Raw genomic sequence first — 22,369 nt, forward strand, 5'->3', positions numbered from 1 at the left:
AGGCGGGTGGCCTGCAGCCCCACGCATGGGGGTGAGCGGGCTCTGGGCCTTCTTGAATCTCCATGGGAACGGGAGCGTGAGGACAGGGGTTGAGAGAGGGCTCTGTGAGTTCGCGATGGGGTAGACTAGAGCAGGCTTATGGATGCTAAGGACTGAGAGAGGCGAGGGTGAAGACACTGGTGAGTAAACGGTGAAGAGGCCAAGTTCCGGGGCAGGGCGGGGTGGGCCCAGTCCGGGTGACGTCCTCATGGCTCCGGGCAGTCCTGAGGGTCCAGGCCTCTCCCAGCACAGGGCTTTTCTAACAGCATTTCCTCTTGTCACAAAGGACACATCTATTAATTACTTCAGTCTCAGAGTGGTATTAACTCCACATTTGAGGGAACACTTGATGTCAGCACATCAAATAGGTTTCACGCAGTCAGACCTGAGAGCTCCTGGCTCTGCCGTGGGTGCTGGAGACGCGAGAGCTAAGAGGATGTGCTGGAGGCAGAGGCCCGAGGACAGAGTGCAGCGTCACCAGGGGGGCCGCAGGGCTGGGCTCCCCAAGCAGCCCTCCCCACCCAGGGTCCACGTGCCCAAGGATCAGAGGCAACAGCACCGTCTGGAATGTTAGAAAGGAGTAAAAGCAATGCTGGTTTCTAAAAATAAGCACATTTACATCATTTCTCCATTGAGTTACTTCACACTAGTTCAATTTACTTCATTTTAATGTTTTAGTTTATATTACTGCACCTCATAGTTTACATCTGTGGTCCATAATCATCCCTCACATGTCTCTCCCTCTATGCCAAGGGTTCTGGTCAAATTGCTGGGCTCTTAAAGCCCATATTTATAGGAACTCTCCACTTAGGCACCCCTTCGAGAAAGCTTTCTAAGTATCAGAACTTAGCTGCATGGTTTTCTAAAATGGGGCACATAATTACCAATATACACTTTTAGAATTAAAGTCAGAACTTGGCCTTCACAGATAGCTGTGCATCTATCTGATCTCTAAAATAGGGAGGTAACAGGTGACACGTCTCTATTTTAAAAATAGATGAAGATGAGCTCAATACAAAAATCTAATAAAATCAATAAATTCCAATTAGTCATATTTTGGTCATAAAGATCTTTATTAAGAATGCATATTCTCATGATTCAAAACCAAATACTTTAAAGGAATGGTATTCCTAATAAAAATTGACATGAAAGTGTTTTAAAATTGTAATAAAAAGCAAACAGACATTTAAAAGACCTTTGTCTCTAGAAAACAGACTTTAAGTAAAAGTAACTTTCCAAACTGTCAGAATTAAAAGCTCACGTCACAGAAACATTAATAAAGTACCAACCAACAGATTACAACAAAAAGTTGTACAATAAATAAAAAAGCCTCCTTAATTTTTTCTTTACCAAAACACACGCAAAGTGATGGAGTAAGAACAGGAAGTTAATGGTAATTTCAGGAGAAAAGGCACATCCAGGCACAGCCGCCAAGGCAGCGTTACACGGACGCGGCCTCCCCAGACTCTCCAGTGCGGGCACAGCAGGTCCGGGAGCGGTGACAGCTCCGCCGGTCGCCTGGCCGTGGTCCTCAGAGGCTGGACCGCCTCTCCGGCCGGGGCGCGCACCGGGCGACGGCAGCGCGCCAGAGCAGCGGAGCGAGGAGGAGGCTGAGCGTGGTCACGCTCAGGATGAGCAGGTACACCTGCGGGGGCGGGGCGTCAGTGGGGAGGGGAGGGGCGGGGCTCCCTGTGGTGGGGCGGGGCGTCAGCAGGGCAGGGCGGGGCTTCCCGCAGCAGGGGCTGGGCCGTGCAGGGCCGTCTCTCCCCGTCACCGCTGTCCGGTCCAGGGGCCAGTCCCCAGGACCTCGACCTGCACCCTGGGCCCCCGCCCCCCGGCTGCGGGGCAGACTCACCTCCCGGGAGATGACTCGGGCTCTGCGTGCCCGGCTCCCCAGGACCAGTGCGAACTCGCTGACCTGGGCCAGCCCGGCGGCCACGATCCACTTGACGTACTGGCTGGTCTTGGGCAGGAGCAGGGACAGGACCAGGGCTGCCAGGACGAACTGCAGGGAGGCGGGTCATGCCCAGAGTGGCCTGCCCGACCCCCACCACAGTGCCACGCCAGAGGACACTGAGGAATCCCCGCCCCAGGGAACCCAGGCCTGCGGCCTCGGAGTACGGGGCAGCAGTCAGGATGGAACTGTCCTCTTAACACACTGTGAATGAGGCCTGAGCAAAGCAGCTGCGGGTGGGTGGGGGGCTCCTTTGCTACAAACCCCTCCTCCGCCCTCCGCTCCTGGGTCACATGTTAACACAGGCACTTCAACAGTTTGAAACCACAAAGGACACAGCGGCAAGATAGTTCTCCAGGGCCATTAAAATGTATGTTTGTGGTTTAGACTCAGGACAAGACAAAGCACAGAGCGAGGCCTCCCTGGAGGGCCCAGAGCTCCTTACTCCAAGCTGCTAAGCCCCCATTTCCAACAGAGTCAGAGGCGGAGGGTCACCCTGACCCAAGAAGTCCAAGCTGTCCCAGCCGCGCAGGTGAGGGAGGGGAGGCAGGGGTCACACAGGCAGGAGGCGGCGGGCGGGGTGTCGGGTAAACCAAAGACAGAGTGGATCTCACAAGCACGACCATACCTTCATGACCACCACCGCGAGCGTGAGGACCAGCAGGACAGTGAGCTCGTAGAGCACGAAGGTGGGGAACACGTGAAGGCCTGCAGGGACAGGGCGGGTGATCCTCCAAGGCCAGGCGGTCAGCCTCCCTGCACCCCGCAAGCAAGACAGGAGGGGACGGGGTGTCTCCGCCCATCCCACCCAGAGCCCCGTGCGGCAGGCCTGGACTTCAGGAATCAGGACCAAACCAGGAGCCCGTTTACATGGCCGCGCACTCGACGTCTCTGGGGCCGACCGGCCCACCAAGCAGTGCTGGGCTGAGCAGGGGCCAAGCTGATTCCCCACCCACGGGGACATTCCCAGGGCAGCAGCCTGAGCACTGCTGTATCAAAATCAGAGTTTCCCCCACACTCGGTGTGGACGCACAGACAGGGCCCTGCCACCCCGCTGAGCAGGGGCCATGTAGGACCGCCCGTTAGGAGCCCACGCCCCTCAGCTCAGACCTTCTCTCCTCAGTGAGAGTCCCTCAGTCCCTAGCCTCCGTGGGAACTGTTTTCGCCGCACAAACTGTTAGTAGAAACATGAGAGCAGACAAGACCCGGCAGGGGCACCGCCCCTGGAGGACGGTCACCTATGGATGCAAAGAACACGATGGCCAGGAAGTCGCGGACGGGCTCCACGTAGGACACGGCCTCCTCGGCGACCGCATGGCCCTGCGAGGACACCAGGGCTCCAGCCAGGAAGCAGCCCAGCTCCATGGACACGTCCAGCAGCTCGGTGACCTGGGGGGACACAGGCCATGCCAGGCGCGTGCGGCAGCGTCTCACCCAAGGGCCTGTCAGATGTGCTGGGGGTCCCCATAAACCCCCACAGCCCAGCTTCTTGGCCCCTGCCCAGCATCCTGGGAGGGCCCCAGAGAAGACACAGTGGCAAATGTCAGGTCACTGTCCACAAGCAAGAGGGAACAGTCATAAGCCAGTTGAAACCACCATTCGTGGAGACCGCTGTGGAATTTCTGAGTGAGAACAAGTATTTGTGATACACTTTCTCTATTCTACATTAATAAACTGCCCAACTCCTGAGCATTCAAAGCGTGGCATAGGACCCTGTGCCCACCCCCTGGTGCCTGGAGGGAGGGAGCAGACGTGCGTTTGACTCGGGTTAAACCAAAGACGAGAGCAGCACGGGCCCTACATGCAGATGACGGAGTCGGAGCCCATCACACGCCTGGGAGGGCGCGGACAATGTGCTCACAGCCGCCACAGCAAACAGCGCGACACATGCCACCCAGCGTGGACACAGACGCCGCAGACCAGCAGCGCCCTCGGGCCTGGAGTCACGGGAGAGCCTCAGGACTGACTCCCTGCACGTGATCCCTGACTGGCCAAACACGAGGGGTGCAGCGGCTACCCTGCAGGCGATGTTGCCACAACTGGGACATTTACAGGGTCTCCTGGAACACATGCCCTCCCTTACGAGAAGCCTGTCCCTCAGCTGGGAAGTGTGTGTGTAGGTCACTCAGTCGTGTCCACCTCTTTGCGACCCCATGGACCATACAGTCCATGGAATTCTCTAGGCCAGAATACTAGAGTGGGTAGCCGTTCCCTTCTCCAGGGGATCTTCCCAATGCGTGGATCGAACCCAGGCCTCCCACACTGCAGGCGGATTCTTTACCAGCTGGAAAGGCTGCATCCAAAACCAGCCTCCCTGTGAGCCTCTCACATTACAGCAGCAGAAGTCAGGCTGAGACCAGCTCATGCCCATCAGACACAATGAAGATGGTTTCACAGGGACTCTCACTCCAGGTGTAAGGCATGCAGGACAGATACGCGGACACATCCTGGCCGGGAGCATGAGCACAACGGTGCGCGGGCGCAAACAAGCGTCTCACACGGGCCAGCCATGAGCAGCGTGAGCCAGAAAGCCCTGCCCCGACCACCTGCGTGCCGAGAGGCTGGGTGTTACCGTCAGCATGAGGAAGGTGAAGGCGGAGATGCCCAGGACCAGGATCTCCTTGTTCCCTTTGCTCTCTGCGTGCAGCTTCCGGCAGTAAGGCCCCACAAGGTAGGTCCTTACCAGCAGACAGACGAGCAGAACGGCGACGAGCGAGAAGACGACCTGCCCGACCAGGGCCAGGAGCCGCAGGGCCTCCATGGTGACGCTGGGGAGAGAGACAGGCCTTATTCTCCCCAAGGCACGCCCCAGTCCGGCAGAAAGACCTTCTGCTCCTTTTCAAGGTTAGAAAATAAATTACCCAGATCACACGCATCTTTATTCCTAAATGCTGGAATAAAATCCATTTAATGTTAATCTCAGAAATTCAGTTACTTAAATAGAGAAGCTGAATTGTATTGCAGTCAACACTCTGGAGCAGGTACACTGTATAGGATGCAAAGATCCATGGCTGACAGCTTATGTGTCTCTGTCAAGGGCAGGTGATAAAATTCCTCACCAGGATTAACCCCCATCTGAAATCCTTCATAAGGCAACCACGCCCTGAACACAACACTGCAGGCTTCCCACCTGGGGGTGCCAGGCCCTCACCCCAAAGCCAGAGCTCGGAGGCCCCTGTCACCTGTCACAGAGAAAAGGACTCTGCACGAAGCTCTTTTTAGAATAAAGGCAATATGACTAATACTGCCATGGACACTCACACATGAGCTTTTCTGTTTACTGTGGTAAAACACTTTCAGGTAAAATCCATCCACATCAGTGTGTGACTCAGGCAGGGCTGTGCTGCCATCAGCCGCACAGGGGACACCGGGGGACAGGCGCTCCCGTTTGTGCGGGGCGCACGCCCAGGAGTGGAGGGGCTGAGACGCACGCAGCCCCAGCTTCACCCGAGGAACGCTGGACGTGCTGCTGCCTTTTTCACAGCCTCAACACAGTGCAGGGCACTTTGCCTTGTCAATAAGTTCTCAGTCAACAGAGCCTCTCGTGACTAAACCGGAATGAAATCAGCTGGACCAGGACCTGTACTGGGTGAGCTTTAAGTCAGGAAGATAGAAAAGAACAGCTTTCCAGTCTCTGCGGGAGCCGCAGCTGTCTGGCCAGCAGGGCTTGCCCCCAAGTGTTGCCTGCACTGTGCGGGAGCCCAGCACCCTCGGTTCTGCTTCTGTTTCGGGAGAAGGCCCCACCTCTCCTGGGAGTGACTTACTGTGCATCCCAAACAGAGCTCAGATGACCTCCAGCTAAACTTACAACCCCTTTTCTGTCCAGATTTTTGTTCCGTTACCCTGAAAATCTGTAGCCAGAAGAAATAGGTTGTGACTAAGGTTGCTTTTCTGACAGTTAAAGAACTTAGGGTCAAAGGGACCAACCAGTCAGTTTGCCTTCCTGCTAAATAGACTCTGACGGCTGCACGTCCCAGGGATGCCCTCGCGGCTCTGAGAGTCTCCCCTGTCAGTGCCCCGCACACAGCATCCAGGAGGCAGGCTCCTCCCACCGCGTCTGCATCCTGCCAGCGAGGACACTGATGTCCGGCGTGCTCAGGAAGCTCCCTCACCCGGGCCATGGGGCTGGCCGATGGAGGGCCGGGGCCTCCACCCCGGGAATCTCAGTTAACCAGCTGCCCTTCCTACCTTCCCCGCCGGGCTGAGCTACCTGGGGGTGGAGCAGAGATCTGAATCACTTTTGGATTGCTGAAACTCAGAATAACATCTGGGGAAAGGCAAATATATAAAATACAAAGTGCTTCCCCCTGCCAATAGGAGATGAGGCAGGCTTGTCTGAGCACCCCCAGGAGGGGCCCAGCGGGAAAATGACCCCCCTCACCCCCCACCACACCTCAACACGAGGCCTCTGGCTTTAAAAATGAGTAAAGAATCAGACTCATCAGATACAAAACTCCAACAATCAGGAAAACCACAACCTGAGTGAGATTCCAACATCAAAACCCAGTCGTTGTTAGAATTATCTGACAAAGATTTTAAAGCAACTGTCATAAAAATGATTCAACAGCAAATTAAAAATCCTCTTGAAACAAAGGGATAAAAAACAGAAAATCTCAACAACGAAACAGAAGTTAAAAAAGAAAAAAAGAATCAAATGGAAATTATACAACTAAACAACATAATAACCAAAGCTGGATGAGCTAAAGTGCAAAGAGGCAATGACAGATGCTGGGACCTGTGGACTTGACAAACCGACAGAATTTACCCAGTCTGAACCACAGACAGAAAAGACAGATAAAGAAGCACCTCAGAGACCCATGAGGCAAGAGAAGGGCCGTGTTTGCACCATGGCGTCCCGGAATGAGGGCCGGGAGACTGGAAAAGCACCTGGGGAAACCACAGCTGAAATTCCTGAATTAGGCAAGAGACAGAAACCTGGGGCTTCAAGAAGCCGGGTGAATGCCGTACAGAGTAGACCCAGAGAGAGTCACGGGCTCACAGGTTCGGGTGCTGCGGCCCCAGCGTGTCCATGTAGAGGGGAGGCCTCGGGCGCCGGGGCAGCAGTGGGGTTAGCGGCCTCACAGGAGAGGCCAGAGAGCGCTGCAGCCTCCCCGCCCGCCCAGGGACACGTGGGAGGACAGCGGTCTGAGAGGACGCCAGCCTCCGGAACCACGAGAAACAGACGTCTGCTGTGTGCGCCGTGAGCCCGACCAAGACACCAAGACACACTGTAATTTAACGTCTGAAAACAAAAAACAAAGAAAAGCAGCCGGAGGGAACCGTGCACTGCTCGCGGGGAAACGCAGATCTGAAGGACAGCCAGCTTCTCGCTGGAGCGGTCAGAGGAGAGAGAGGCAGCGTCACACACCCAGGCCTGGAAGAAAGAAACACCCCCTGCCGACGGGTGCCCGGCCACGCCCCTCAGGACGAAGGAGTGGAGACGCCCAGGTGGGGACACCCAGGCAGCCTGCTGCCCTCGGCAGTCCAACAACGAGCCAGGGACCGGTGTCCTTGAGCAGAAACGAGACAGCACAGAAGAGAGAAGGAAGGTCAGACGGGTGAAAAACAGTAAGTATAGTAAATAATACTTCTCATGAGCTTTAGAAATCCTATTTCAGGGGAATTCCCTGGCAGTCCAGTGGTTGGGACTACAAGCTTTCACTGCCAGAGGCCCAGGTTCAATCCCTAGCTGGCAACTAATATCCTGTAAGCTGCATGGCAAGGTAGAAAAAATAAAATAAAAGTTAAAAATCCAATTTAATTATTGAAGCAAAGCTTTAAAAAGCCATCAGATACAGCACTCAACATAAGTACAGAAAATAGAAAATACAACAATTACATTTAAAAAGTAGGGGAGGAAAAAGCCCTAGAAGGAAATAGGATCCACATTTCACACCAGTCGTGAAACGTTCTCCGGGAAGTGGTGAAATGCTGACAGCGACGATCAAGTCCATGTGGGGACACTGTGATGCCCGAAGAGTGACAGAAGCCACACAAAGCCACACATTAAAGAGCACTCTAAAAAATAAATAAATAAAAATAAAAAGCACTCTAAACAAACCGAGACGGAATCCCTAAAAATAAGCAAGCGACACTGGGACGTCAGGGAAATGGAAACGGACAAGGAACTGAGACAACAACATAAAGCATCAAGACTCAAGTCCCGACGTAAGAGCGTCCACCTTAATGTGAGTGGTCTCAATGCACCAGCTGAAAGACAGACATTTGCTGAGCTGACCACAAAAACATCATCCAGCAAAACGTGGTCTGTAAGAACCTTGCTTCAAGTACAACAGTACAAGAGGGTGAAAGTAGAAGGAAGGAAAAGATGTACTGTTGTCCACATGAATAAAAAAAAATCATGAGAGACTATGTATATCAATATCAGATAAAGTGAATTTCAGAGCAAGAAATATTACTAGAAACAAAATGATATCAAATATGAATGCACCAAACAACAGAGCCCCAAAGGCGTAAAGTGAAAGCCGATGAAGCAAGAGAAGCAGACCAATAGGGAGTTACAACCGAGGTTTCAATACCGCCTCCCTCAACAGGCGGCCGCAGAGAAGGCCACGGCGCCCCACTCCAGTGCTCTCGCCTGGAAAAGCCCATGGACGGAGGAGCCTGGTGGGCTGCGGTCCATGGGGTCGCGAAGAGTCGGACTCGACTGAGCGACTTCACTTTCACTTTTCACTTTCATGCATTAGAGAAGGCCATGGCGCCCCACTCCAGTGTTCTTGCCTGGAGAATCCCAGGGACGGGGGAGCCCGGTGGGCTGCCGTCTATGGGGTCGCACAGAGTCAGACACGACTGAAGCAACTTAGCAGCAACAGGTAGTTGAACTATAGCAAGAATATAGGAAGACTGAACAACATGTGAACAAACAGGAATAACTGATATATGTGGGTACTCTACTCAACAATGATAAAAAAAAATACACATTTTGTTTTCAGGCGACTCTGAAGCATTTATCAGACCACACCTGGGGCCAGAAGACAAACCTCAATAAATGTGAAAGAGCTGAAGTCATACAAAGTGTGTTATCTTACCACAGTGGAATCAAAGTAGAAATCAATAAAATAAATACAACAGAAAAATCGCCAAACAACTTGGAAATTAAGCAACACATTTCTAAACAATCCTCAGGTCAAAGAGGAAGTACTGAAGAAAAAACTAAATGCATTTAACTGAATGAAAATAAAAATTCAAAATGTTTAAAAAAGTGAGTGCAGTCAACAGTGCTATGAGAGAAATTTATAGCACTAAATACTTAAAGTAGAAAAGAAGAAAGGTTTCAAATCAATAATCTGAGTTCATACCAAGAACCTAAAAAAGAAGAGCAAAATAAACTTAAAGCGAACAGAAGGAAAGAAATGATACCAACGAGGGTAGAAAACAATGAAATTAAAAGCAAAACCTCAGAAAGACAACAAATCTGTGAAACAAAGAGCTGGTTCTGAGAAAGGACTAATAAAGAATTAAATAGGGGAAATCACTGCAGATCCTACAGACATCAAAAGGAAAATAAAACACTACAAACAACTCTACAAGTATAGATTTGACAAATGAAATGGAACAGACCAATTCCTCAAAAAACCGAACTAGCACAATTCAACAATATGAACAGATAATTTCAGCAGCCCTGTAACTATAAACCAAATTGAATTTCTAATTCCAGAAAGCTCTCAAAAAGGAACTCTCAACACCCAGATGGTTTCACTGGAGAATTCTGCCAAACATCTAAGGAAGAATTAACAGCAATTTTATGCAATGTCTTCCAGAAAATAGTAAACAGAAGAGGAATGAACACCTCCCAAATGATTTTATAAGCCTAGTATTACTCTAATACCAATACCAGATAAAGAAAGAATAAAAAAGAAAACTACATGCCAATATCTTTCATGACACAAAAATCCTCCACAAAATACTAGCAAATTAGACGATGCAATGCATAGAAAGAATTATATCCGGGAGTTGGTGATGGACAGGGAGGCCTGGTGTGCCTGGGGTTGCAAAGAATTGGACACAACTGAGCGACTGAACTGAACCATAACCAAGTAGAATTTATTCTAGATATGCAAGGCTGGTTCAACTTTCAAAACGTAATCAATGTAATCCACCATATAAGCTGGGTAAAGAAGAAAAGCCGTACAATCGTATCAGTAGATGGAGAAAAAGCATCTGACAAAATCCAACATGCATTCAAGACAGAACTTCTGAGCTGATTTAAAAAAAAAAAACTCTAGGAACTGATAAAGAATAACTACAAAAATCCCAGTTAACATCACACTAAATGAAGAAAATAATGGATGCTTTCCCTTTAAGATCAGGAAGAAGCAAAGACATCTCTTCTTACCATCTTATTCAACAAAGTACTGGAAATTCTAGCCAGTGCAATAAGGCAAGAAAAAGAAAGAAAAAGCATACAGGTTAGAAAGGAGGAAATAAAGTGATTTCCCAGAGCCACGGAGCCGAGCCTGAGCCCAGGGGTGTGGCGGCCGTCACTGTGCTCAGCCTGTGCTGCACAAGCCCCGTGTCTTTGGGGAAAAGCGCTGAAGAGTATTTTGATAAACAAATGATCTGAGGCCAGAAAAACAAACTGTGAGCTAAAGTGTGGCAGAAACCATACCTGGCATGAGCACCAGCTCCCGCCTGGATGAGCGTGGGCAGGATGGCGATGAACAGCCCCAGCTGCACATCCTGAGTCACCAGCATCCCCAGCAGCAGCGCCCCATAGTCGATGTCGCCTGCTTGGGAAGACGTCATTAAGAGCATGTGGACTCAAGTCAGTGAACTCCAGCATCACTCAGAACATGCACCCACCTACCTTCCTTGTCACTGCGGGAGCTGCCCACGAGGAACTTGGACACCAGAGGTGTGCTCGACAAGGACAGGCAGGTAGAGATAAAGACGCTCTGGGTGGGTCTGATCTGCAGAAGGTGGCCCCAGACCAAGCCGAAGGCCACCATGAGCAGAGTCATGTAGCAGGGCCCCTGCAGGGAGATCTTCCACACCTGGGAGAGCACAGGGGTGTGCACACACACCTCAGCACCCACGGCCCCGCGGAGCACGTGTGCACACGTCAGAGCCCATGGCCCCGAGGAGCACGTGCACCTGCTCAGGAACCAGCCGGCCCCGAGGAGCACGTGTGCACACGCCTCTGAGCCCACGGCCCCGAGGAGCACATGTGCACACACGCCTCAGCGGCTACAGCCCCGAGGAGCATGTGCACCTGCTCAGGAGCCAGCCGGCCCCGAGGAGCACGTGTGCACACGCCTCTGAGCCCACGGCCCCGAGGAGCACGTGTGCACACACGCCTCAGCGGCTACAGCCCCGAGGAGCACGTGCACCTGCTCAGGAACCAGCTGGCCCCAAGGAGCACGTGTGCACACGCCTCTGAGCCCACAGCCCCGAGGAGCACGTGTGCACACACGCCTCAGTGCCCACAGCCCCAAGGAGCACGTGTGCACACGCCTCTGAGCCCATGGCCCCGAGGAGCACGTGTGCACACGCCTCTGAGCCCACGGCCCCGAGGAGCACGTGCACCTGCTCAGGAGCCAGCCGGCCCTGCAGAAAGCAATTCCACAGTAAACACAGGGCACACCACCAGGAAAACCCATGCACACCAGGCTCTGCTGAGGACTAAGCATGCCCCCTCCCTCTCCACGCGCACCGCAGCCTCAGAACACAGCTGGAGCCGAGGACCCCCACGGCCCCCCTTCTAACGGGAACAGCGTCTGTCCAGGGCCCTGGGGGTCGGTGTGGGGACACACCTGGGCGGCCCGACGGCAGAACAGAGACGTGTCCTCAGCCACAAGGCCCAGGAAGGAGCCCGCAGAGCCAGGCATCTCTGAACAGCCCCTAATCAGGCGTCTGGGAGAACTCACACAAGGCTTGAGAGGGGCCTGCCCACGGTTACTAACACCTCAAAGCCCTACCAGCAATCTCCCACATGTACCCAACACAGCAAGAGAGCCGTCAGCTCAGAGCCACCACGCCGCGCCTCAAGCCTGCCTACAGAGCAGCGGGATGCGCCCCTGGGGCAGGTCAAGGGTCAGGGCCGCCAGGCAGGGGGCAGCCGGAGCTCAGTGGCGCGTGGGGATGTTGGAGCTGAGGGGCCGTCAGAGACCCCAGCTCACCCCACACCCAAAGGCACCCAGTAGGGGCCAGTCCCACCCAGGCTCCTGCCCCGACTCGGATACACACTTGCCCCATGAGCCCTGCTTCAGGCTGCAGCAACAGGTGCAAAACCCCCAGAGCATCACAGACGTCACCCCGACAAAGACAGGAACACGGCAGTGTGTGACACTGCTCTCGTCTGACAGTGCAGGAAAGGGTACATTACGACACTCTGGAGGCAGAGGACACCGGCATCCTCCCCATGGTCACGGCCTGGGTGAGGACGCTGGCGACTGCGATGGCCACTCCAGGGACATGGGGGCACCAGAGGCTGCCCCTCCTCGCTCCCACCCTCAACGTCTGTAGACTGAACACACATGGAAACCCAGGGGTCCGGGAGCTGCCCGTCCTGCAGCCAGCAGCGTCCATCACCACCCCATCCTGTCCCTGTCGGCTTTCTCCTCCTATGTGATGTGTCTGTTCAAACACAAAGTGGCTTTTCATTAATTTACTTCCAATCTAACTCCATTTCCATTCTGGAATATGCCAGCTTTCCAAGTAATCGTTCTAAAAGCCAAGACACTTAGGGGGAACTGCAGCTTCCACTAATTTAATGTTTATTCATACACATGGCCCTAAATGTGTACTATTAATCTTTCAGATATTTTCATCTTACAGTGATAGAGCAGTTAAGTCAAAATCTGCCACTTATTTAGAAATTAGAACCAGGAATTTACCCCAGAGTAACACACTGAATTTTCAATCCCTATGGTATTTCAGCCTCTAGCAGAGTTGGACCCTCTTGGTGGGACCCATAAGTTAGTAAGTCTGAACATCTCCCTTCTCAAACCTGGTCTGAAATTAGACACATAAAAGCTAATTCCACTTATTCATTGTATTTCCACTTTTTTTAAAAAGAAAAACACTTATCTTTTGAAATTTATGTTCCAAAAATAACACTAAACTACAACATCATATTCTACCTTGCTGGGCAAGCCACGAATGTGGACGCTGAGCACAGAGCACGTTAGGCTGAGGGGAGAACGCCACAAGCACATGTGGACTCACCTTTCTTAGCTTCTCTGGGGAAAACTCTAAGCCAACGAGGAACAGAGTAAAGAACACACCAAATTCTCCTAACGTCTCCACCTGCACAATCGACTGAAAAACAAGGACGTTTTAAAACCATATAACTTAACGTATTTAAGATATTCACAGAATCATCTTGTCCAAACATACTCAGTGGAAGTATCCCAAAAAGCCCAGTATTTACAAGAAAAAAAAAACCAAAAACACGAGCTACCTAGGTTTCCTCTGTGTCTGAGAAAATCTGGACTTCCTGAGTGTGGTGCTTTTCTTCCTTTTTTCTTGTTTAGCTGGAGGAATGTTTTTATTTATTTTCTAGGAACCAATTCATGAATTCATGTGTTTTCAAACTCATTAACTGCCACTACATTCCTATTACTTCCTCCCACTGGCTTCCTGTGGGGTCCGGGAGGCACTACCACTGAGGCTGAAGCTTAACTGGGGAGAGAGTCTCACACTCCCTGGGTCCGAGAGGGAGCGTGGGTCCCCCTGGACCACGGCTGGCACCCCCACAGGTCCCGGCGGAGGCGCGTTCGCCCCGTGTCCCTGCACTACAGGAGGGAACGCTGTTCATGCCTGTGTATTTGGTGCCACGTACATTATTCACATTTGAGGTTTTCGTGGCAGCCGCCAACTTGTCAGTCTCCCAGTGTTTCCTGAACATGTGACACTAGAACCTGAGCGTTCGCGCGCTGGCTGCCGCCCCAGCCCCCACTGGGCACGCCCGTGGTCCACAGGCCGTGAACACCAGCAACCCGCCCGCTTCTGCCAGCGTCTTCCTCCGCTCACTCTCAACCTTCAGTCATTTCATTTTGAGTCGACCTTGCTTAATGTCTGCTTTTCCCTGACACAATCTGCAAACCTGTGTCTTTTCGTAGCAAAGCTTATCCCACAAATATCTGTTATAAAACACGCTTGCTCCTGTTTCTGTTGTATCTTCTGCTTTGCATGCTTCCTTACTGCTGCTATCTTCCCCCCTTTTGAAAACTGGGCTGCAACCCGACTTTAAGGTAACATACTGAAACCTATACTTCTTGACTTGGAAACTGAAAGTCTATTAACTCCCTATTAGGAAAGATAAATACTGGGGTACATTTAAGTACAATTACACTTTCTCCATTACCCACTCCCACTTTTGGCTAGTATGATCTTGGATTCTTATCTTGGTGTCTTTATCTATTGTAATTCTTTTTCCATGGTATAGGTAATTTATTAAGAACAATACCCATATTACCCAGTTGGATCTATTAGCCTTAATTCTTTTCTATTAAGAGAAAGTGGAAAGGAAAATGCGTCTGTGTGTCTACAGGGAGGGCTGGAACAAGGCAGGGGGGATTTTCCAGCAACAGCCTTTCATGCCTCTCAGTCAAACGACAACTCCTTCAAGGCCGAGGCATGAATGAAACCAGGCTCCCAGAGACAGGTGGAGCCACGCGCGCCTCCCCACGTCTGGGCCCTTGGCCGGCAGCCTGTCCGCGGTCAGCACCGGTCAGCCTGAAGGCCTCTCACCCGGCCTGCGTGGCCCGCGGGGCAGCACTGAGCAGGGTGGGGATGGACGTGCCCGCCCACGCCCTGCGTCAGGGATGCCGCTGCCTGGCTCTCTCCCTCCGTCGCGTGCACACTGTGCTTTTCTGAGAGGACACGCGGCTGGGGGCTCTCCTCACTGCCAGGAGAGCCTCGGCAGACGGCCTCCACAGGGGCTGCCTGGGCTGCAGGGCGCCACGGCCCGCTCACCGCTCCGCCCTCCGTGTCTCAGCGTGCGGGCACCTACTCCAGCCTTTTCAGCTCCTTTCAGCGTCTGAATAACCCAACCCACTGTATTACTGCACAGAGTCTTTAAAACAAATACCATTTTAAAGACGTGAACAGGGCATTTTCTCTGAGCAACTTGCTCACTCATTGATGAACAAAATGATGTTCCTATGCTTTAGAGATTTCCTACTAAATTCTAAAGGACACCTCTGCTGTGCTCTGTAAGAAATGGCCACCTTCACTGATTCAGGCTCAGCAAGCCCTGCTCGCCAGACTCCGCTCTGACCTTGATGCTGTTGAGTCCAGAGGGCCCCAGCAGCACGCCGCAGATGATGTAGCCGAACATGGTGGGCAGCCCGACGGCGGTGCAGAGCCAGCCGCAGGGCAGGGAGAGCATCACGATGCTGACGATGTCCTGCAGGAGGGCGAGACCCGGCGGTCAGCCGCGGAGGGGCCGCCTGTGGGGGGCGGCGCCCTGCCTGCCCTCGGGGGAGAGGGAGGCGAGCAGGTGGGGGGCGGGTCGCGGCGCCTCCAGAGCTTCCGAGGAGGAGCCGCAGCTCGCTCCGGGGGGCCCAACAACTATAGAACCGGAACAGGAATCCGATCACGGGGGCGGGGCGGGGGGGCCAGGCGACCTTTATGAGGTGGTGGTCAGCCCGCGGGATGGTGGCGTCCCGGGGCCGCGTCAGGATGTACTGGTTGTTCTGGGAGTCGATGAGCATGCTCAGGCCCAGGTCCTCCTCCACCTCCCGCCTGCTGAGGTTCTGCTGAGAGTCGGCCTCCTCCTCCTCCAGCCGCAGGACCGCCTCAAAATTGACCCCCTTGACCTGCAGGAAGGACCACGTCACCTCAAAAATTGACCCCCTTGACCTGCAGGAAGGACCACGTCACCTCAGTGAAACCAGCCAGATGCATTCAAATTCATGTATCCCGCAGAGAGAGAGAGGAACCGCCTCCAGGACCTCCTGGATTCTGTCAGGCGGGAAGCAGACGGGCCTCAGGGGGTGTGGGGGTGGGATGATGGGCAGACTTGGGGCCAAGCAGGGGAACCGGGGCGCATCCACTGGGTCCCTTTCTGGGGCGCAGTGTGGCCGTTCCGCTTGCGTTTCCTGCCTATGCCAACACACGCGAGGAAGCCTGCGCAGCCGCACACCGCCTTACTGACGCAGCAGGGAGCGCGCGGGCCACTCGCCGCCTTATTGGCGCAGCGGGGAGCGCGCGGGCCACTCACCACCTTATTGGCGCAGCGGGGAGCGCGCGGGCCACTCACCGCCTTATTGGCGCAGCGCACACCCCAGCGGGGAGCGCGCGGGCCACTCACCACCTTATTGGCGCAGCGGGGAGCGCGCGGGCCACTCACCGCCTTATTATCGTCGAAGGCGTGCTCCTCAATCTCCAGCTCCAGACGGTCTGCCGCCCTCCGCACATCCTCCAGGATCTCGTCCAGCATGGACAGACTTTTGTTTCGATGCTGCATGTTTTTAAGGGCTTCAACTTGATGTTTTTCTGCTGCCAGAAGTTCCACATATTCCGTCTCCTCCTATTCATGCGTGAGAAATGAAGAGTGACGCTTATTAAGAAGGGAACCTGGGCAGCCCGCGCGCAGCAGGAGCAAGCTTCAGAGGTTCCCGGTCACAAACGGCAGGGAAGCACCCTAGCAGGCAGGTCGCGGTCTGTCTCACAACAGACAGAGAACCACACCCCGGCAGCTACATACCCCATCATCTTATTGCTAGCAGAAATACCACACTCGGGTGAAAAAAAGTTTAATAATTTGTATCCTCTCACTTTTAAAGCTGTGTAATAATATCATAGCCTTTCCATGAAGATGAATAATGATACTTTGTATACTTAAAGTGCCTGCCACTTAATAGATGGCATAAATGACAGCTTTAAAATGTTCTATAAATATTACATCTGATACAAAAGTTTCTTCTCATTTTAAAAGTATCATTCATCAAAGTCCTTAATTCAAGTGTATACATTTGTTTAAAGCCACCTTAACACTTCAGTTTCAGCATGTGGGCCTTGAGAAACTCAGCCTCACGCTGACAGTCCTCACCAGAGACTCGACATGCGCGCGGGGTCGCCGCAGAGCGCGAGCCGCTCGTCTGTGGGCCCAGGGCTGTCCTGGGGGAGGCGCACGAGAGATCCAGCGAGCTCAGGTGTGGGCTGCTCAAGGCCTGCCCTCCCACACCGGCTGGACCGGACCCCAGTCCCAGCCCCGGACCTGCCTTGATGGCCGCCGCACGCAGGGCCTCCAGGCGCTGCCGGCTGCTCTCCCTCATGTTGGCCACGTCCCTGTAGTCGCCCTGCAGCGCTCTCTGGAGGCCGTGGACAGCCTGGAAGACCGAGTTCTCGCTTTCATTCAGCTCCTTCTGGAAAATCTCGAGCGTGTGCACCTGGAACAGCTTCTCTTGGTCCGAGAGGCTGGCGTCCCTCTCCACGGCTCTGATCGCGTCCTCCAGCTTATTCAGAACGGCGGCCTTCTGGCGCAGGAGCCCGGAGAGCCTCCGGCAGCCGTCCAGAACCCAGGGCTTCCTCTGTGGGACAGCCGCCCCCCGGCCCCGCGGCCGCTCCCCAGCGGGTCCCGCCACGCCCTCGGGCTGCTTGCTGCTCACCAGCAGCTGCAGGAACGGAAGCCACATCCAGAAGCGGCTCCTCCCCGGCACCTTCATGATCCAGCCTCAGGGACAGGGCCAGACTGCCCAGAGACTCCAGCTACGCTGAGCAGGCATTTCAGACACACATGTTCAACTGAAGAAGAGAGGACCTGTCACATATGGTTGAAGGATGATTCATTGCTATTGAGATTAAAGTACTACATGATTACTAAAAGCTATCAGTTTTCTGAGGAAAATGTTATTTTTCCTAGATGAATAGAAACATCTGAGTTATTTAAGGCATCTAGATTACAATCAATACTGAATGTAGAGTATGGTGCCTGGAAGGTTACACCTGAATTTAAAGGCAATTTTTTAAGGGAAGTTCAGTCTCACGTATGTACCACATCTACCATGTGCAAACGACATACACCAATCCCATTCAAGGCCGGGGATGCTACCCACTTCCCCATCACAGACGAGGAGCCGGGAACCAGCTCCAGGGGCCAGAGGTGGAGCTGAAGCATCACCAGTGGGCTTGGGCCACCATCCACTTCCTTGAGTCACATGGACCTCGGTCCAATTTCCAGCATGAATCTACAGGTGCAGGCTAACAAGATGTCAGGGACAGAAAAGAAACAGTCACAAACCACAATCACACTGCAGCGTTTTCCCTGCCTCGGACCAGGCCTCTGTGCTTGCCCCCTCAGGGAGGTGCACCCTGCCTGTGGGGCACACGGGTGGGACGGGGCCTGGGTCTCAGCACTGCCTGTGAGGTGAGGGGCGGGACAGGGCCTGGGTCTCAGCGCTGCCTATGGGACACACGGGCTGAATAGGGCCTGGGTCTCAGCACTGCCTGTGGGGTGAGGGGCGGGATGGGGCCTGGGTCTCAGTACTGCCTGTGGGGTGAGGGGCGGGATGGGACCTGGGTCTCAGTACTGCCTGTGAGGTGAGGGGCGGGATGGGGCCAGGGTCTCAACACTGCCTGTGGGGTGAGGGGCAGGATGGACCCCGGGTCTCAGTGCCACCTGTGGGGTGAGGGGCGGGATGGGGCCTGGGTCTCAGCACTGCCTGTGGGGTGAGGGGCGGGATGGGGCCTGGGTCTCAGCACTGCCTGTGGGGTGAGGGGCAGGATGGACCCTGGGTCTCAGCACTGCCTGTGGGGTGAGGGGCAGGATGGACCCTGGGTCTCAGCACTGCCTGTGGGGTGAGGGGCAGGATGGACCCTGGGTCTCAGTGCCGCCTGTGGGTTGATGGGCGAGATGGGCCTGGGTCTCAGCACTGCCTGTGGGGTGAGGGGCAGGATGGGGCCTGGGTCTCAGTACTGCCTGTGGGGTGAGGGGCAGGATGGGCCTGGGTCTCAGCACTGCCTGTGGGGTGAGGGGCAGGATGGGGCCTGGGTCTCAGTGCCGCCTGTGGGGTGAGGGGCAGGATGGACCCTGGGTCTCAGCACTGCCTGTGGGGTGAGGGGCAGGATGGACCCTGGGTCTCGGCACTGCCTGTGGGGCACACGGGGCTGCGCCTCCCAGAAGAGGGCTAATCAAGGTGCGGGTGGAGGCCATGCAGGAGCCAACCAGAAAGGATGAGCACAGAGGCAGGAGGACGTGGAAGAGGCGCAGATGCGGGAGAGCCCAGGAAGGTGTCCCTGACACCCCCTGACTCGGGCAGTCAGGCCCGAGTCCTACACCAGGGAGGAAGCAGAACCCGCTGCTTCCAGGGGTGCAGGTGGTCTTCTACAACGTACAGATATCGCTTCACTTCACTGGTAATCCCGGCTCTAATGAGTTTAATCTGGATTCCCAGGCAAAGTAGATGAGACACAGCAAAAATAACAGTGTGCGTTTCTAAGAATCCCAAACAAACCAAGAACTCACAGCCAACAGAGTGGACAGCAGAGCTCAGGAAGGCACAAGGGGTTGCTGTGGCCCGCGGTATAGTGGGGGCGACTGTCCCAGGCAGACCCTGAAGAGGCCCCCACTGGAACAGGCGCGTGACCCATGGTCAGAATGACAATCAGAAGTTACCCGCTGAAGAGTGCATGCTGGCCCATATTCTGATGAAGAAGTCAGGAATCTGTTCAGTATGTGTTTAGACCCTGTGTCCCCACGTCTCCCAGAGGACCACAGACTCTGGACAGCTCACTTCCCGACAAGACAGGATACACAGCTAGAGCTGTTAGCATTACTGACTTCCCCGTGCAGTTTCAGTACAGCTTTAAGTAAATGTTACCACCTTAAACAAACCAACCACTGACCAGTCACAATGATACCAGCAATATGTGCTGATCTGTTATTTTATTGACTCACATGCTAAGATTCTAAGGTTTCGAAGGAAAGAAATTAAGCTCAACCTCAAATGTGCATATTTAGTATCTTTCAGAACTGAGACACAAATATCAGATGCTGAGTTACTGGCACAGATCTAGACACACACGTTTTCTTCAAAAGATCACAGAAAGTGAAGCTTTTATAAATTTCAAACTTCAGAAAAATAAACTGCTGCACAACTAGTTCGGGAATAAAACCCGTTGTTCATTATGATGGTTCCTTCTGCAGACAAGTCCCTGTAGTTAGTTCTCCCTCCCCCGACAACACCCAGGGGGGAAGTCACTTTAATGAGAAATCTTTGAGAACTCTAGTCTTAGTCATTAATATGTCCACTGAAAAGAGCGTCTATCTTTTGATAGAAAGACATCTATGAGCATAAAGCTGAAATTACTTACAGACACTTAAACTATGAACCAGGACTTCCCTGGTGGTCCAGTGACTGATACTCCGTGCTCCCAGGGAAAAGGGCCCGGGTTCAATCCCTGATCAGGGAACTAGACCCCACATGCCACAGCTAAAGGTCTCACACGCTGCAACAAAGGCTGAAGATCCCTTAAGCCAAAGAGAAGACTCAGCGCAATCAAATATTTTTTAAAAAGATGAATCACTCCTTCTTCATAAACTTCTCATTTTACCTTCATATTCAACTACCAAATCCTAGGGACTACTAAATTGTAACATGTTTTCTCTTCAGTAAATGGTGTTATTTTGTTATTGCTATTTTTTTTAAATAAATGGCATATATTTTCCTTCTTTAAAAATTCTATTTATTTATTTGGCTGTCCCAGGTCTTAGGTGCAGCATGTGGGATCCAATTCATTGATCAAGGACGGAAGGTGGGTCCCCTGCATTGGGCACCTGGAGTCTTAGCCACTGGACCACCAGGGAAGTCCCTGTTATTGCTATTTTTAATTATTTAAAAAAGACACTTTGGACTTGTTTTGGTCTTATAATGAATTCTTAAAATTTCCACACCCAGCTGAACCCCTGGCCCTAAATTGGGGGAGGAGGGCCTGACCTGGCACCAAAACTCCAGGCAAGAATTCCAGAGCGAGTCTCCAGGGCCCGGTGGGATCAGGGTTAGCAGATGCAGAACCTCTGGAAAAAAGAAAGCAGGAGAGTTATTTGCAGTGGAAGGTTTGACATGAGCATTTTGGCCAGATTCCACTAAAGCTTCCAGGCACAAAACAGCAACAAAGAAGGAGGCAGGGACACCCAGGGTGGAAGCAACCTAACTCAATGTGATTTGTGCAGGATTTTACCTGAAAAGCCTATTTTACACTTTAACAAGTTAGATGATGAAAATTGTATTTCTTAAAAGATAAAGCACTTATAATCCTGTAAATACAACTTATGGTTCATTTCTAATCACTAAAAGAACTGGAAAATGAATTTAAAAAGCAAAACAGGAAGGACAAAAAATTCTTATGGACAATAATAAATTTTAAAGTATGTAAGGTTAATTAAACTGTACAAAATCGAGTATTCTGGACAGGTACCAATCCAATCACTGGCACCTGTCCCGTGACTGGCAGCCACCCTCGACGATCCCCTCCTCGGAGTAGCTCCCAGAAGTTGGGTTTGGGGCTGTCCCTGAGTCACGCGTTAATTCGGGGCCATGCTGTGCTTCCTTCTCAAGGGACCCGGAGACTGCATGACCCCTGGACAAACGAGTGTGAGCTCCCAGGTGAGATCCCGCAGGAACTGGGGGTGCGGGGGGGGGGGGCTCCTCTGCACACCTGGGCCGAGGATTTGGCTGGGGGATGGGGGGAGGGGGGTGTGCACTGTCCAACCCCCCTACGTCCACAGCCCCCCGCCCGCGCTCCCATCGCGCCCTCCCCGCCCCTCACCCGCCGCCAGGTGCGCGGGCGTGGAAAAGGCGCTCAGGTGCGGCACTGTCCTCGGCACAAAGCCGGGGGGAGGGAGACGGCGGAACCCCGAGGGTGGAGAGAGTGCTCTGGGGAGGAAGCGGGGAGACCAGACCCCCTGGGAGGGAGGAGCCCAGACCTCCCGGGTGGGGGAGCCCAGAACCCCCGGGGAGGGAGGGGGCGAGACCAGACCCCCCGGGGAGGGAGGAGCCCAGACCCCCGGGGAGGGAGGAGCCCCGACCGCGGGGGAGGGTGGAGCCCAGACCCCCGGGGAGGGACGAGCCCAGACCCCCCGGGGAGGGACGAGCCCAGACCCCCGGGGAGGGACGAGCCCAGACCCCCGGGGAGGGAGACCCCAGACCCCCGGGCAGGGAGGGGAAGGGAGCCCTGAGGGCCGCACTTGAGGCCGCGCCAAGGCCCGGCGCCGCACGCCGCGCAGCGCTCACCCGGACGTTCCGGTTGCGGCGCGTCCAGGGTCCGGCTCTCTGGAGGGGAGGACAGGGAGGCGACTTCTCCGCATCCCTTCCCAGGCGGCAGGGCCGCCCCCGGGGCGGGGCCCAGGTCAGGCGCCCGGAGGGCCAGTTCTGCCCGCAGTCTCCGGAACGCGCTCGGCGCCGACGC

The 22,369-nt window shown here is 53.7% G+C and overlaps 1 protein-coding gene across 4 annotated transcripts; it reads right to left on the reverse strand.

Annotated features, from left to right (window-relative positions):
• Positions 1-1,408: 1,408 nt before the first annotated feature.
• On the reverse strand, positions 1,409-22,361 carry TMCO3 (transmembrane and coiled-coil domains 3). Of its 4 annotated transcripts, none has more exons than XM_070471353.1 (14): positions 22,195-22,361; positions 20,899-20,978; positions 17,185-17,707; positions 16,311-16,490; positions 15,586-15,777; positions 15,237-15,365; positions 13,181-13,273; positions 10,821-11,007; positions 10,623-10,743; positions 4,566-4,761; positions 3,232-3,382; positions 2,622-2,701; positions 1,895-2,044; positions 1,409-1,684 (listed from the first exon to the last, which is right to left on the reverse strand). In XM_070471353.1, exons 3-14 carry the CDS (start codon positions 17,626-17,628, stop codon positions 1,571-1,573), a joined length of 2,037 nt encoding a protein of 678 aa, XP_070327454.1. In that variant the 5' UTR covers positions 17,629-17,707; positions 20,899-20,978; positions 22,195-22,361; the 3' UTR covers positions 1,409-1,570. The 4 variants fall into 4 exon arrangements, with proteins under 4 accessions (XP_070327454.1, XP_070327455.1, XP_020752043.2 ...); XM_070471354.1 differs by having other exon boundaries at positions 17,185-17,723; XM_020896384.2 differs by having other exon boundaries at positions 10,623-10,740; positions 22,195-22,360.
• Positions 22,362-22,369: the final 8 nt, after the last annotated feature.

The sequence above is a fragment of the Odocoileus virginianus genome, chromosome 8 (assembly GCF_023699985.2).
Source record: "Odocoileus virginianus isolate 20LAN1187 ecotype Illinois chromosome 8, Ovbor_1.2, whole genome shotgun sequence".
NCBI classification, from domain to species: domain Eukaryota; kingdom Metazoa; phylum Chordata; class Mammalia; order Artiodactyla; family Cervidae; genus Odocoileus; species Odocoileus virginianus.

Coding starts and splice junctions, on each gene's coding strand:
- TMCO3 (XM_070471353.1), bottom strand. CDS start 17,628: ATGAAGGTGCCGGGGAGGAGCCGCTTCTGGATGTGGCTTCCGTTCCTG. Junction 16,491..17,184: donor TGCGTGCGGCGGCCATCAAG/GCAGGTCCGGGG, acceptor ACGCATGAATAG/GAGGAGACGGAATATGTGGA. Junction 3,383..4,565: donor TCACCTTCCTCATGCTGACG/GTAACACCCAGC, acceptor GTGTCCCCCCAG/GTCACCGAGCTGCTGGACGT.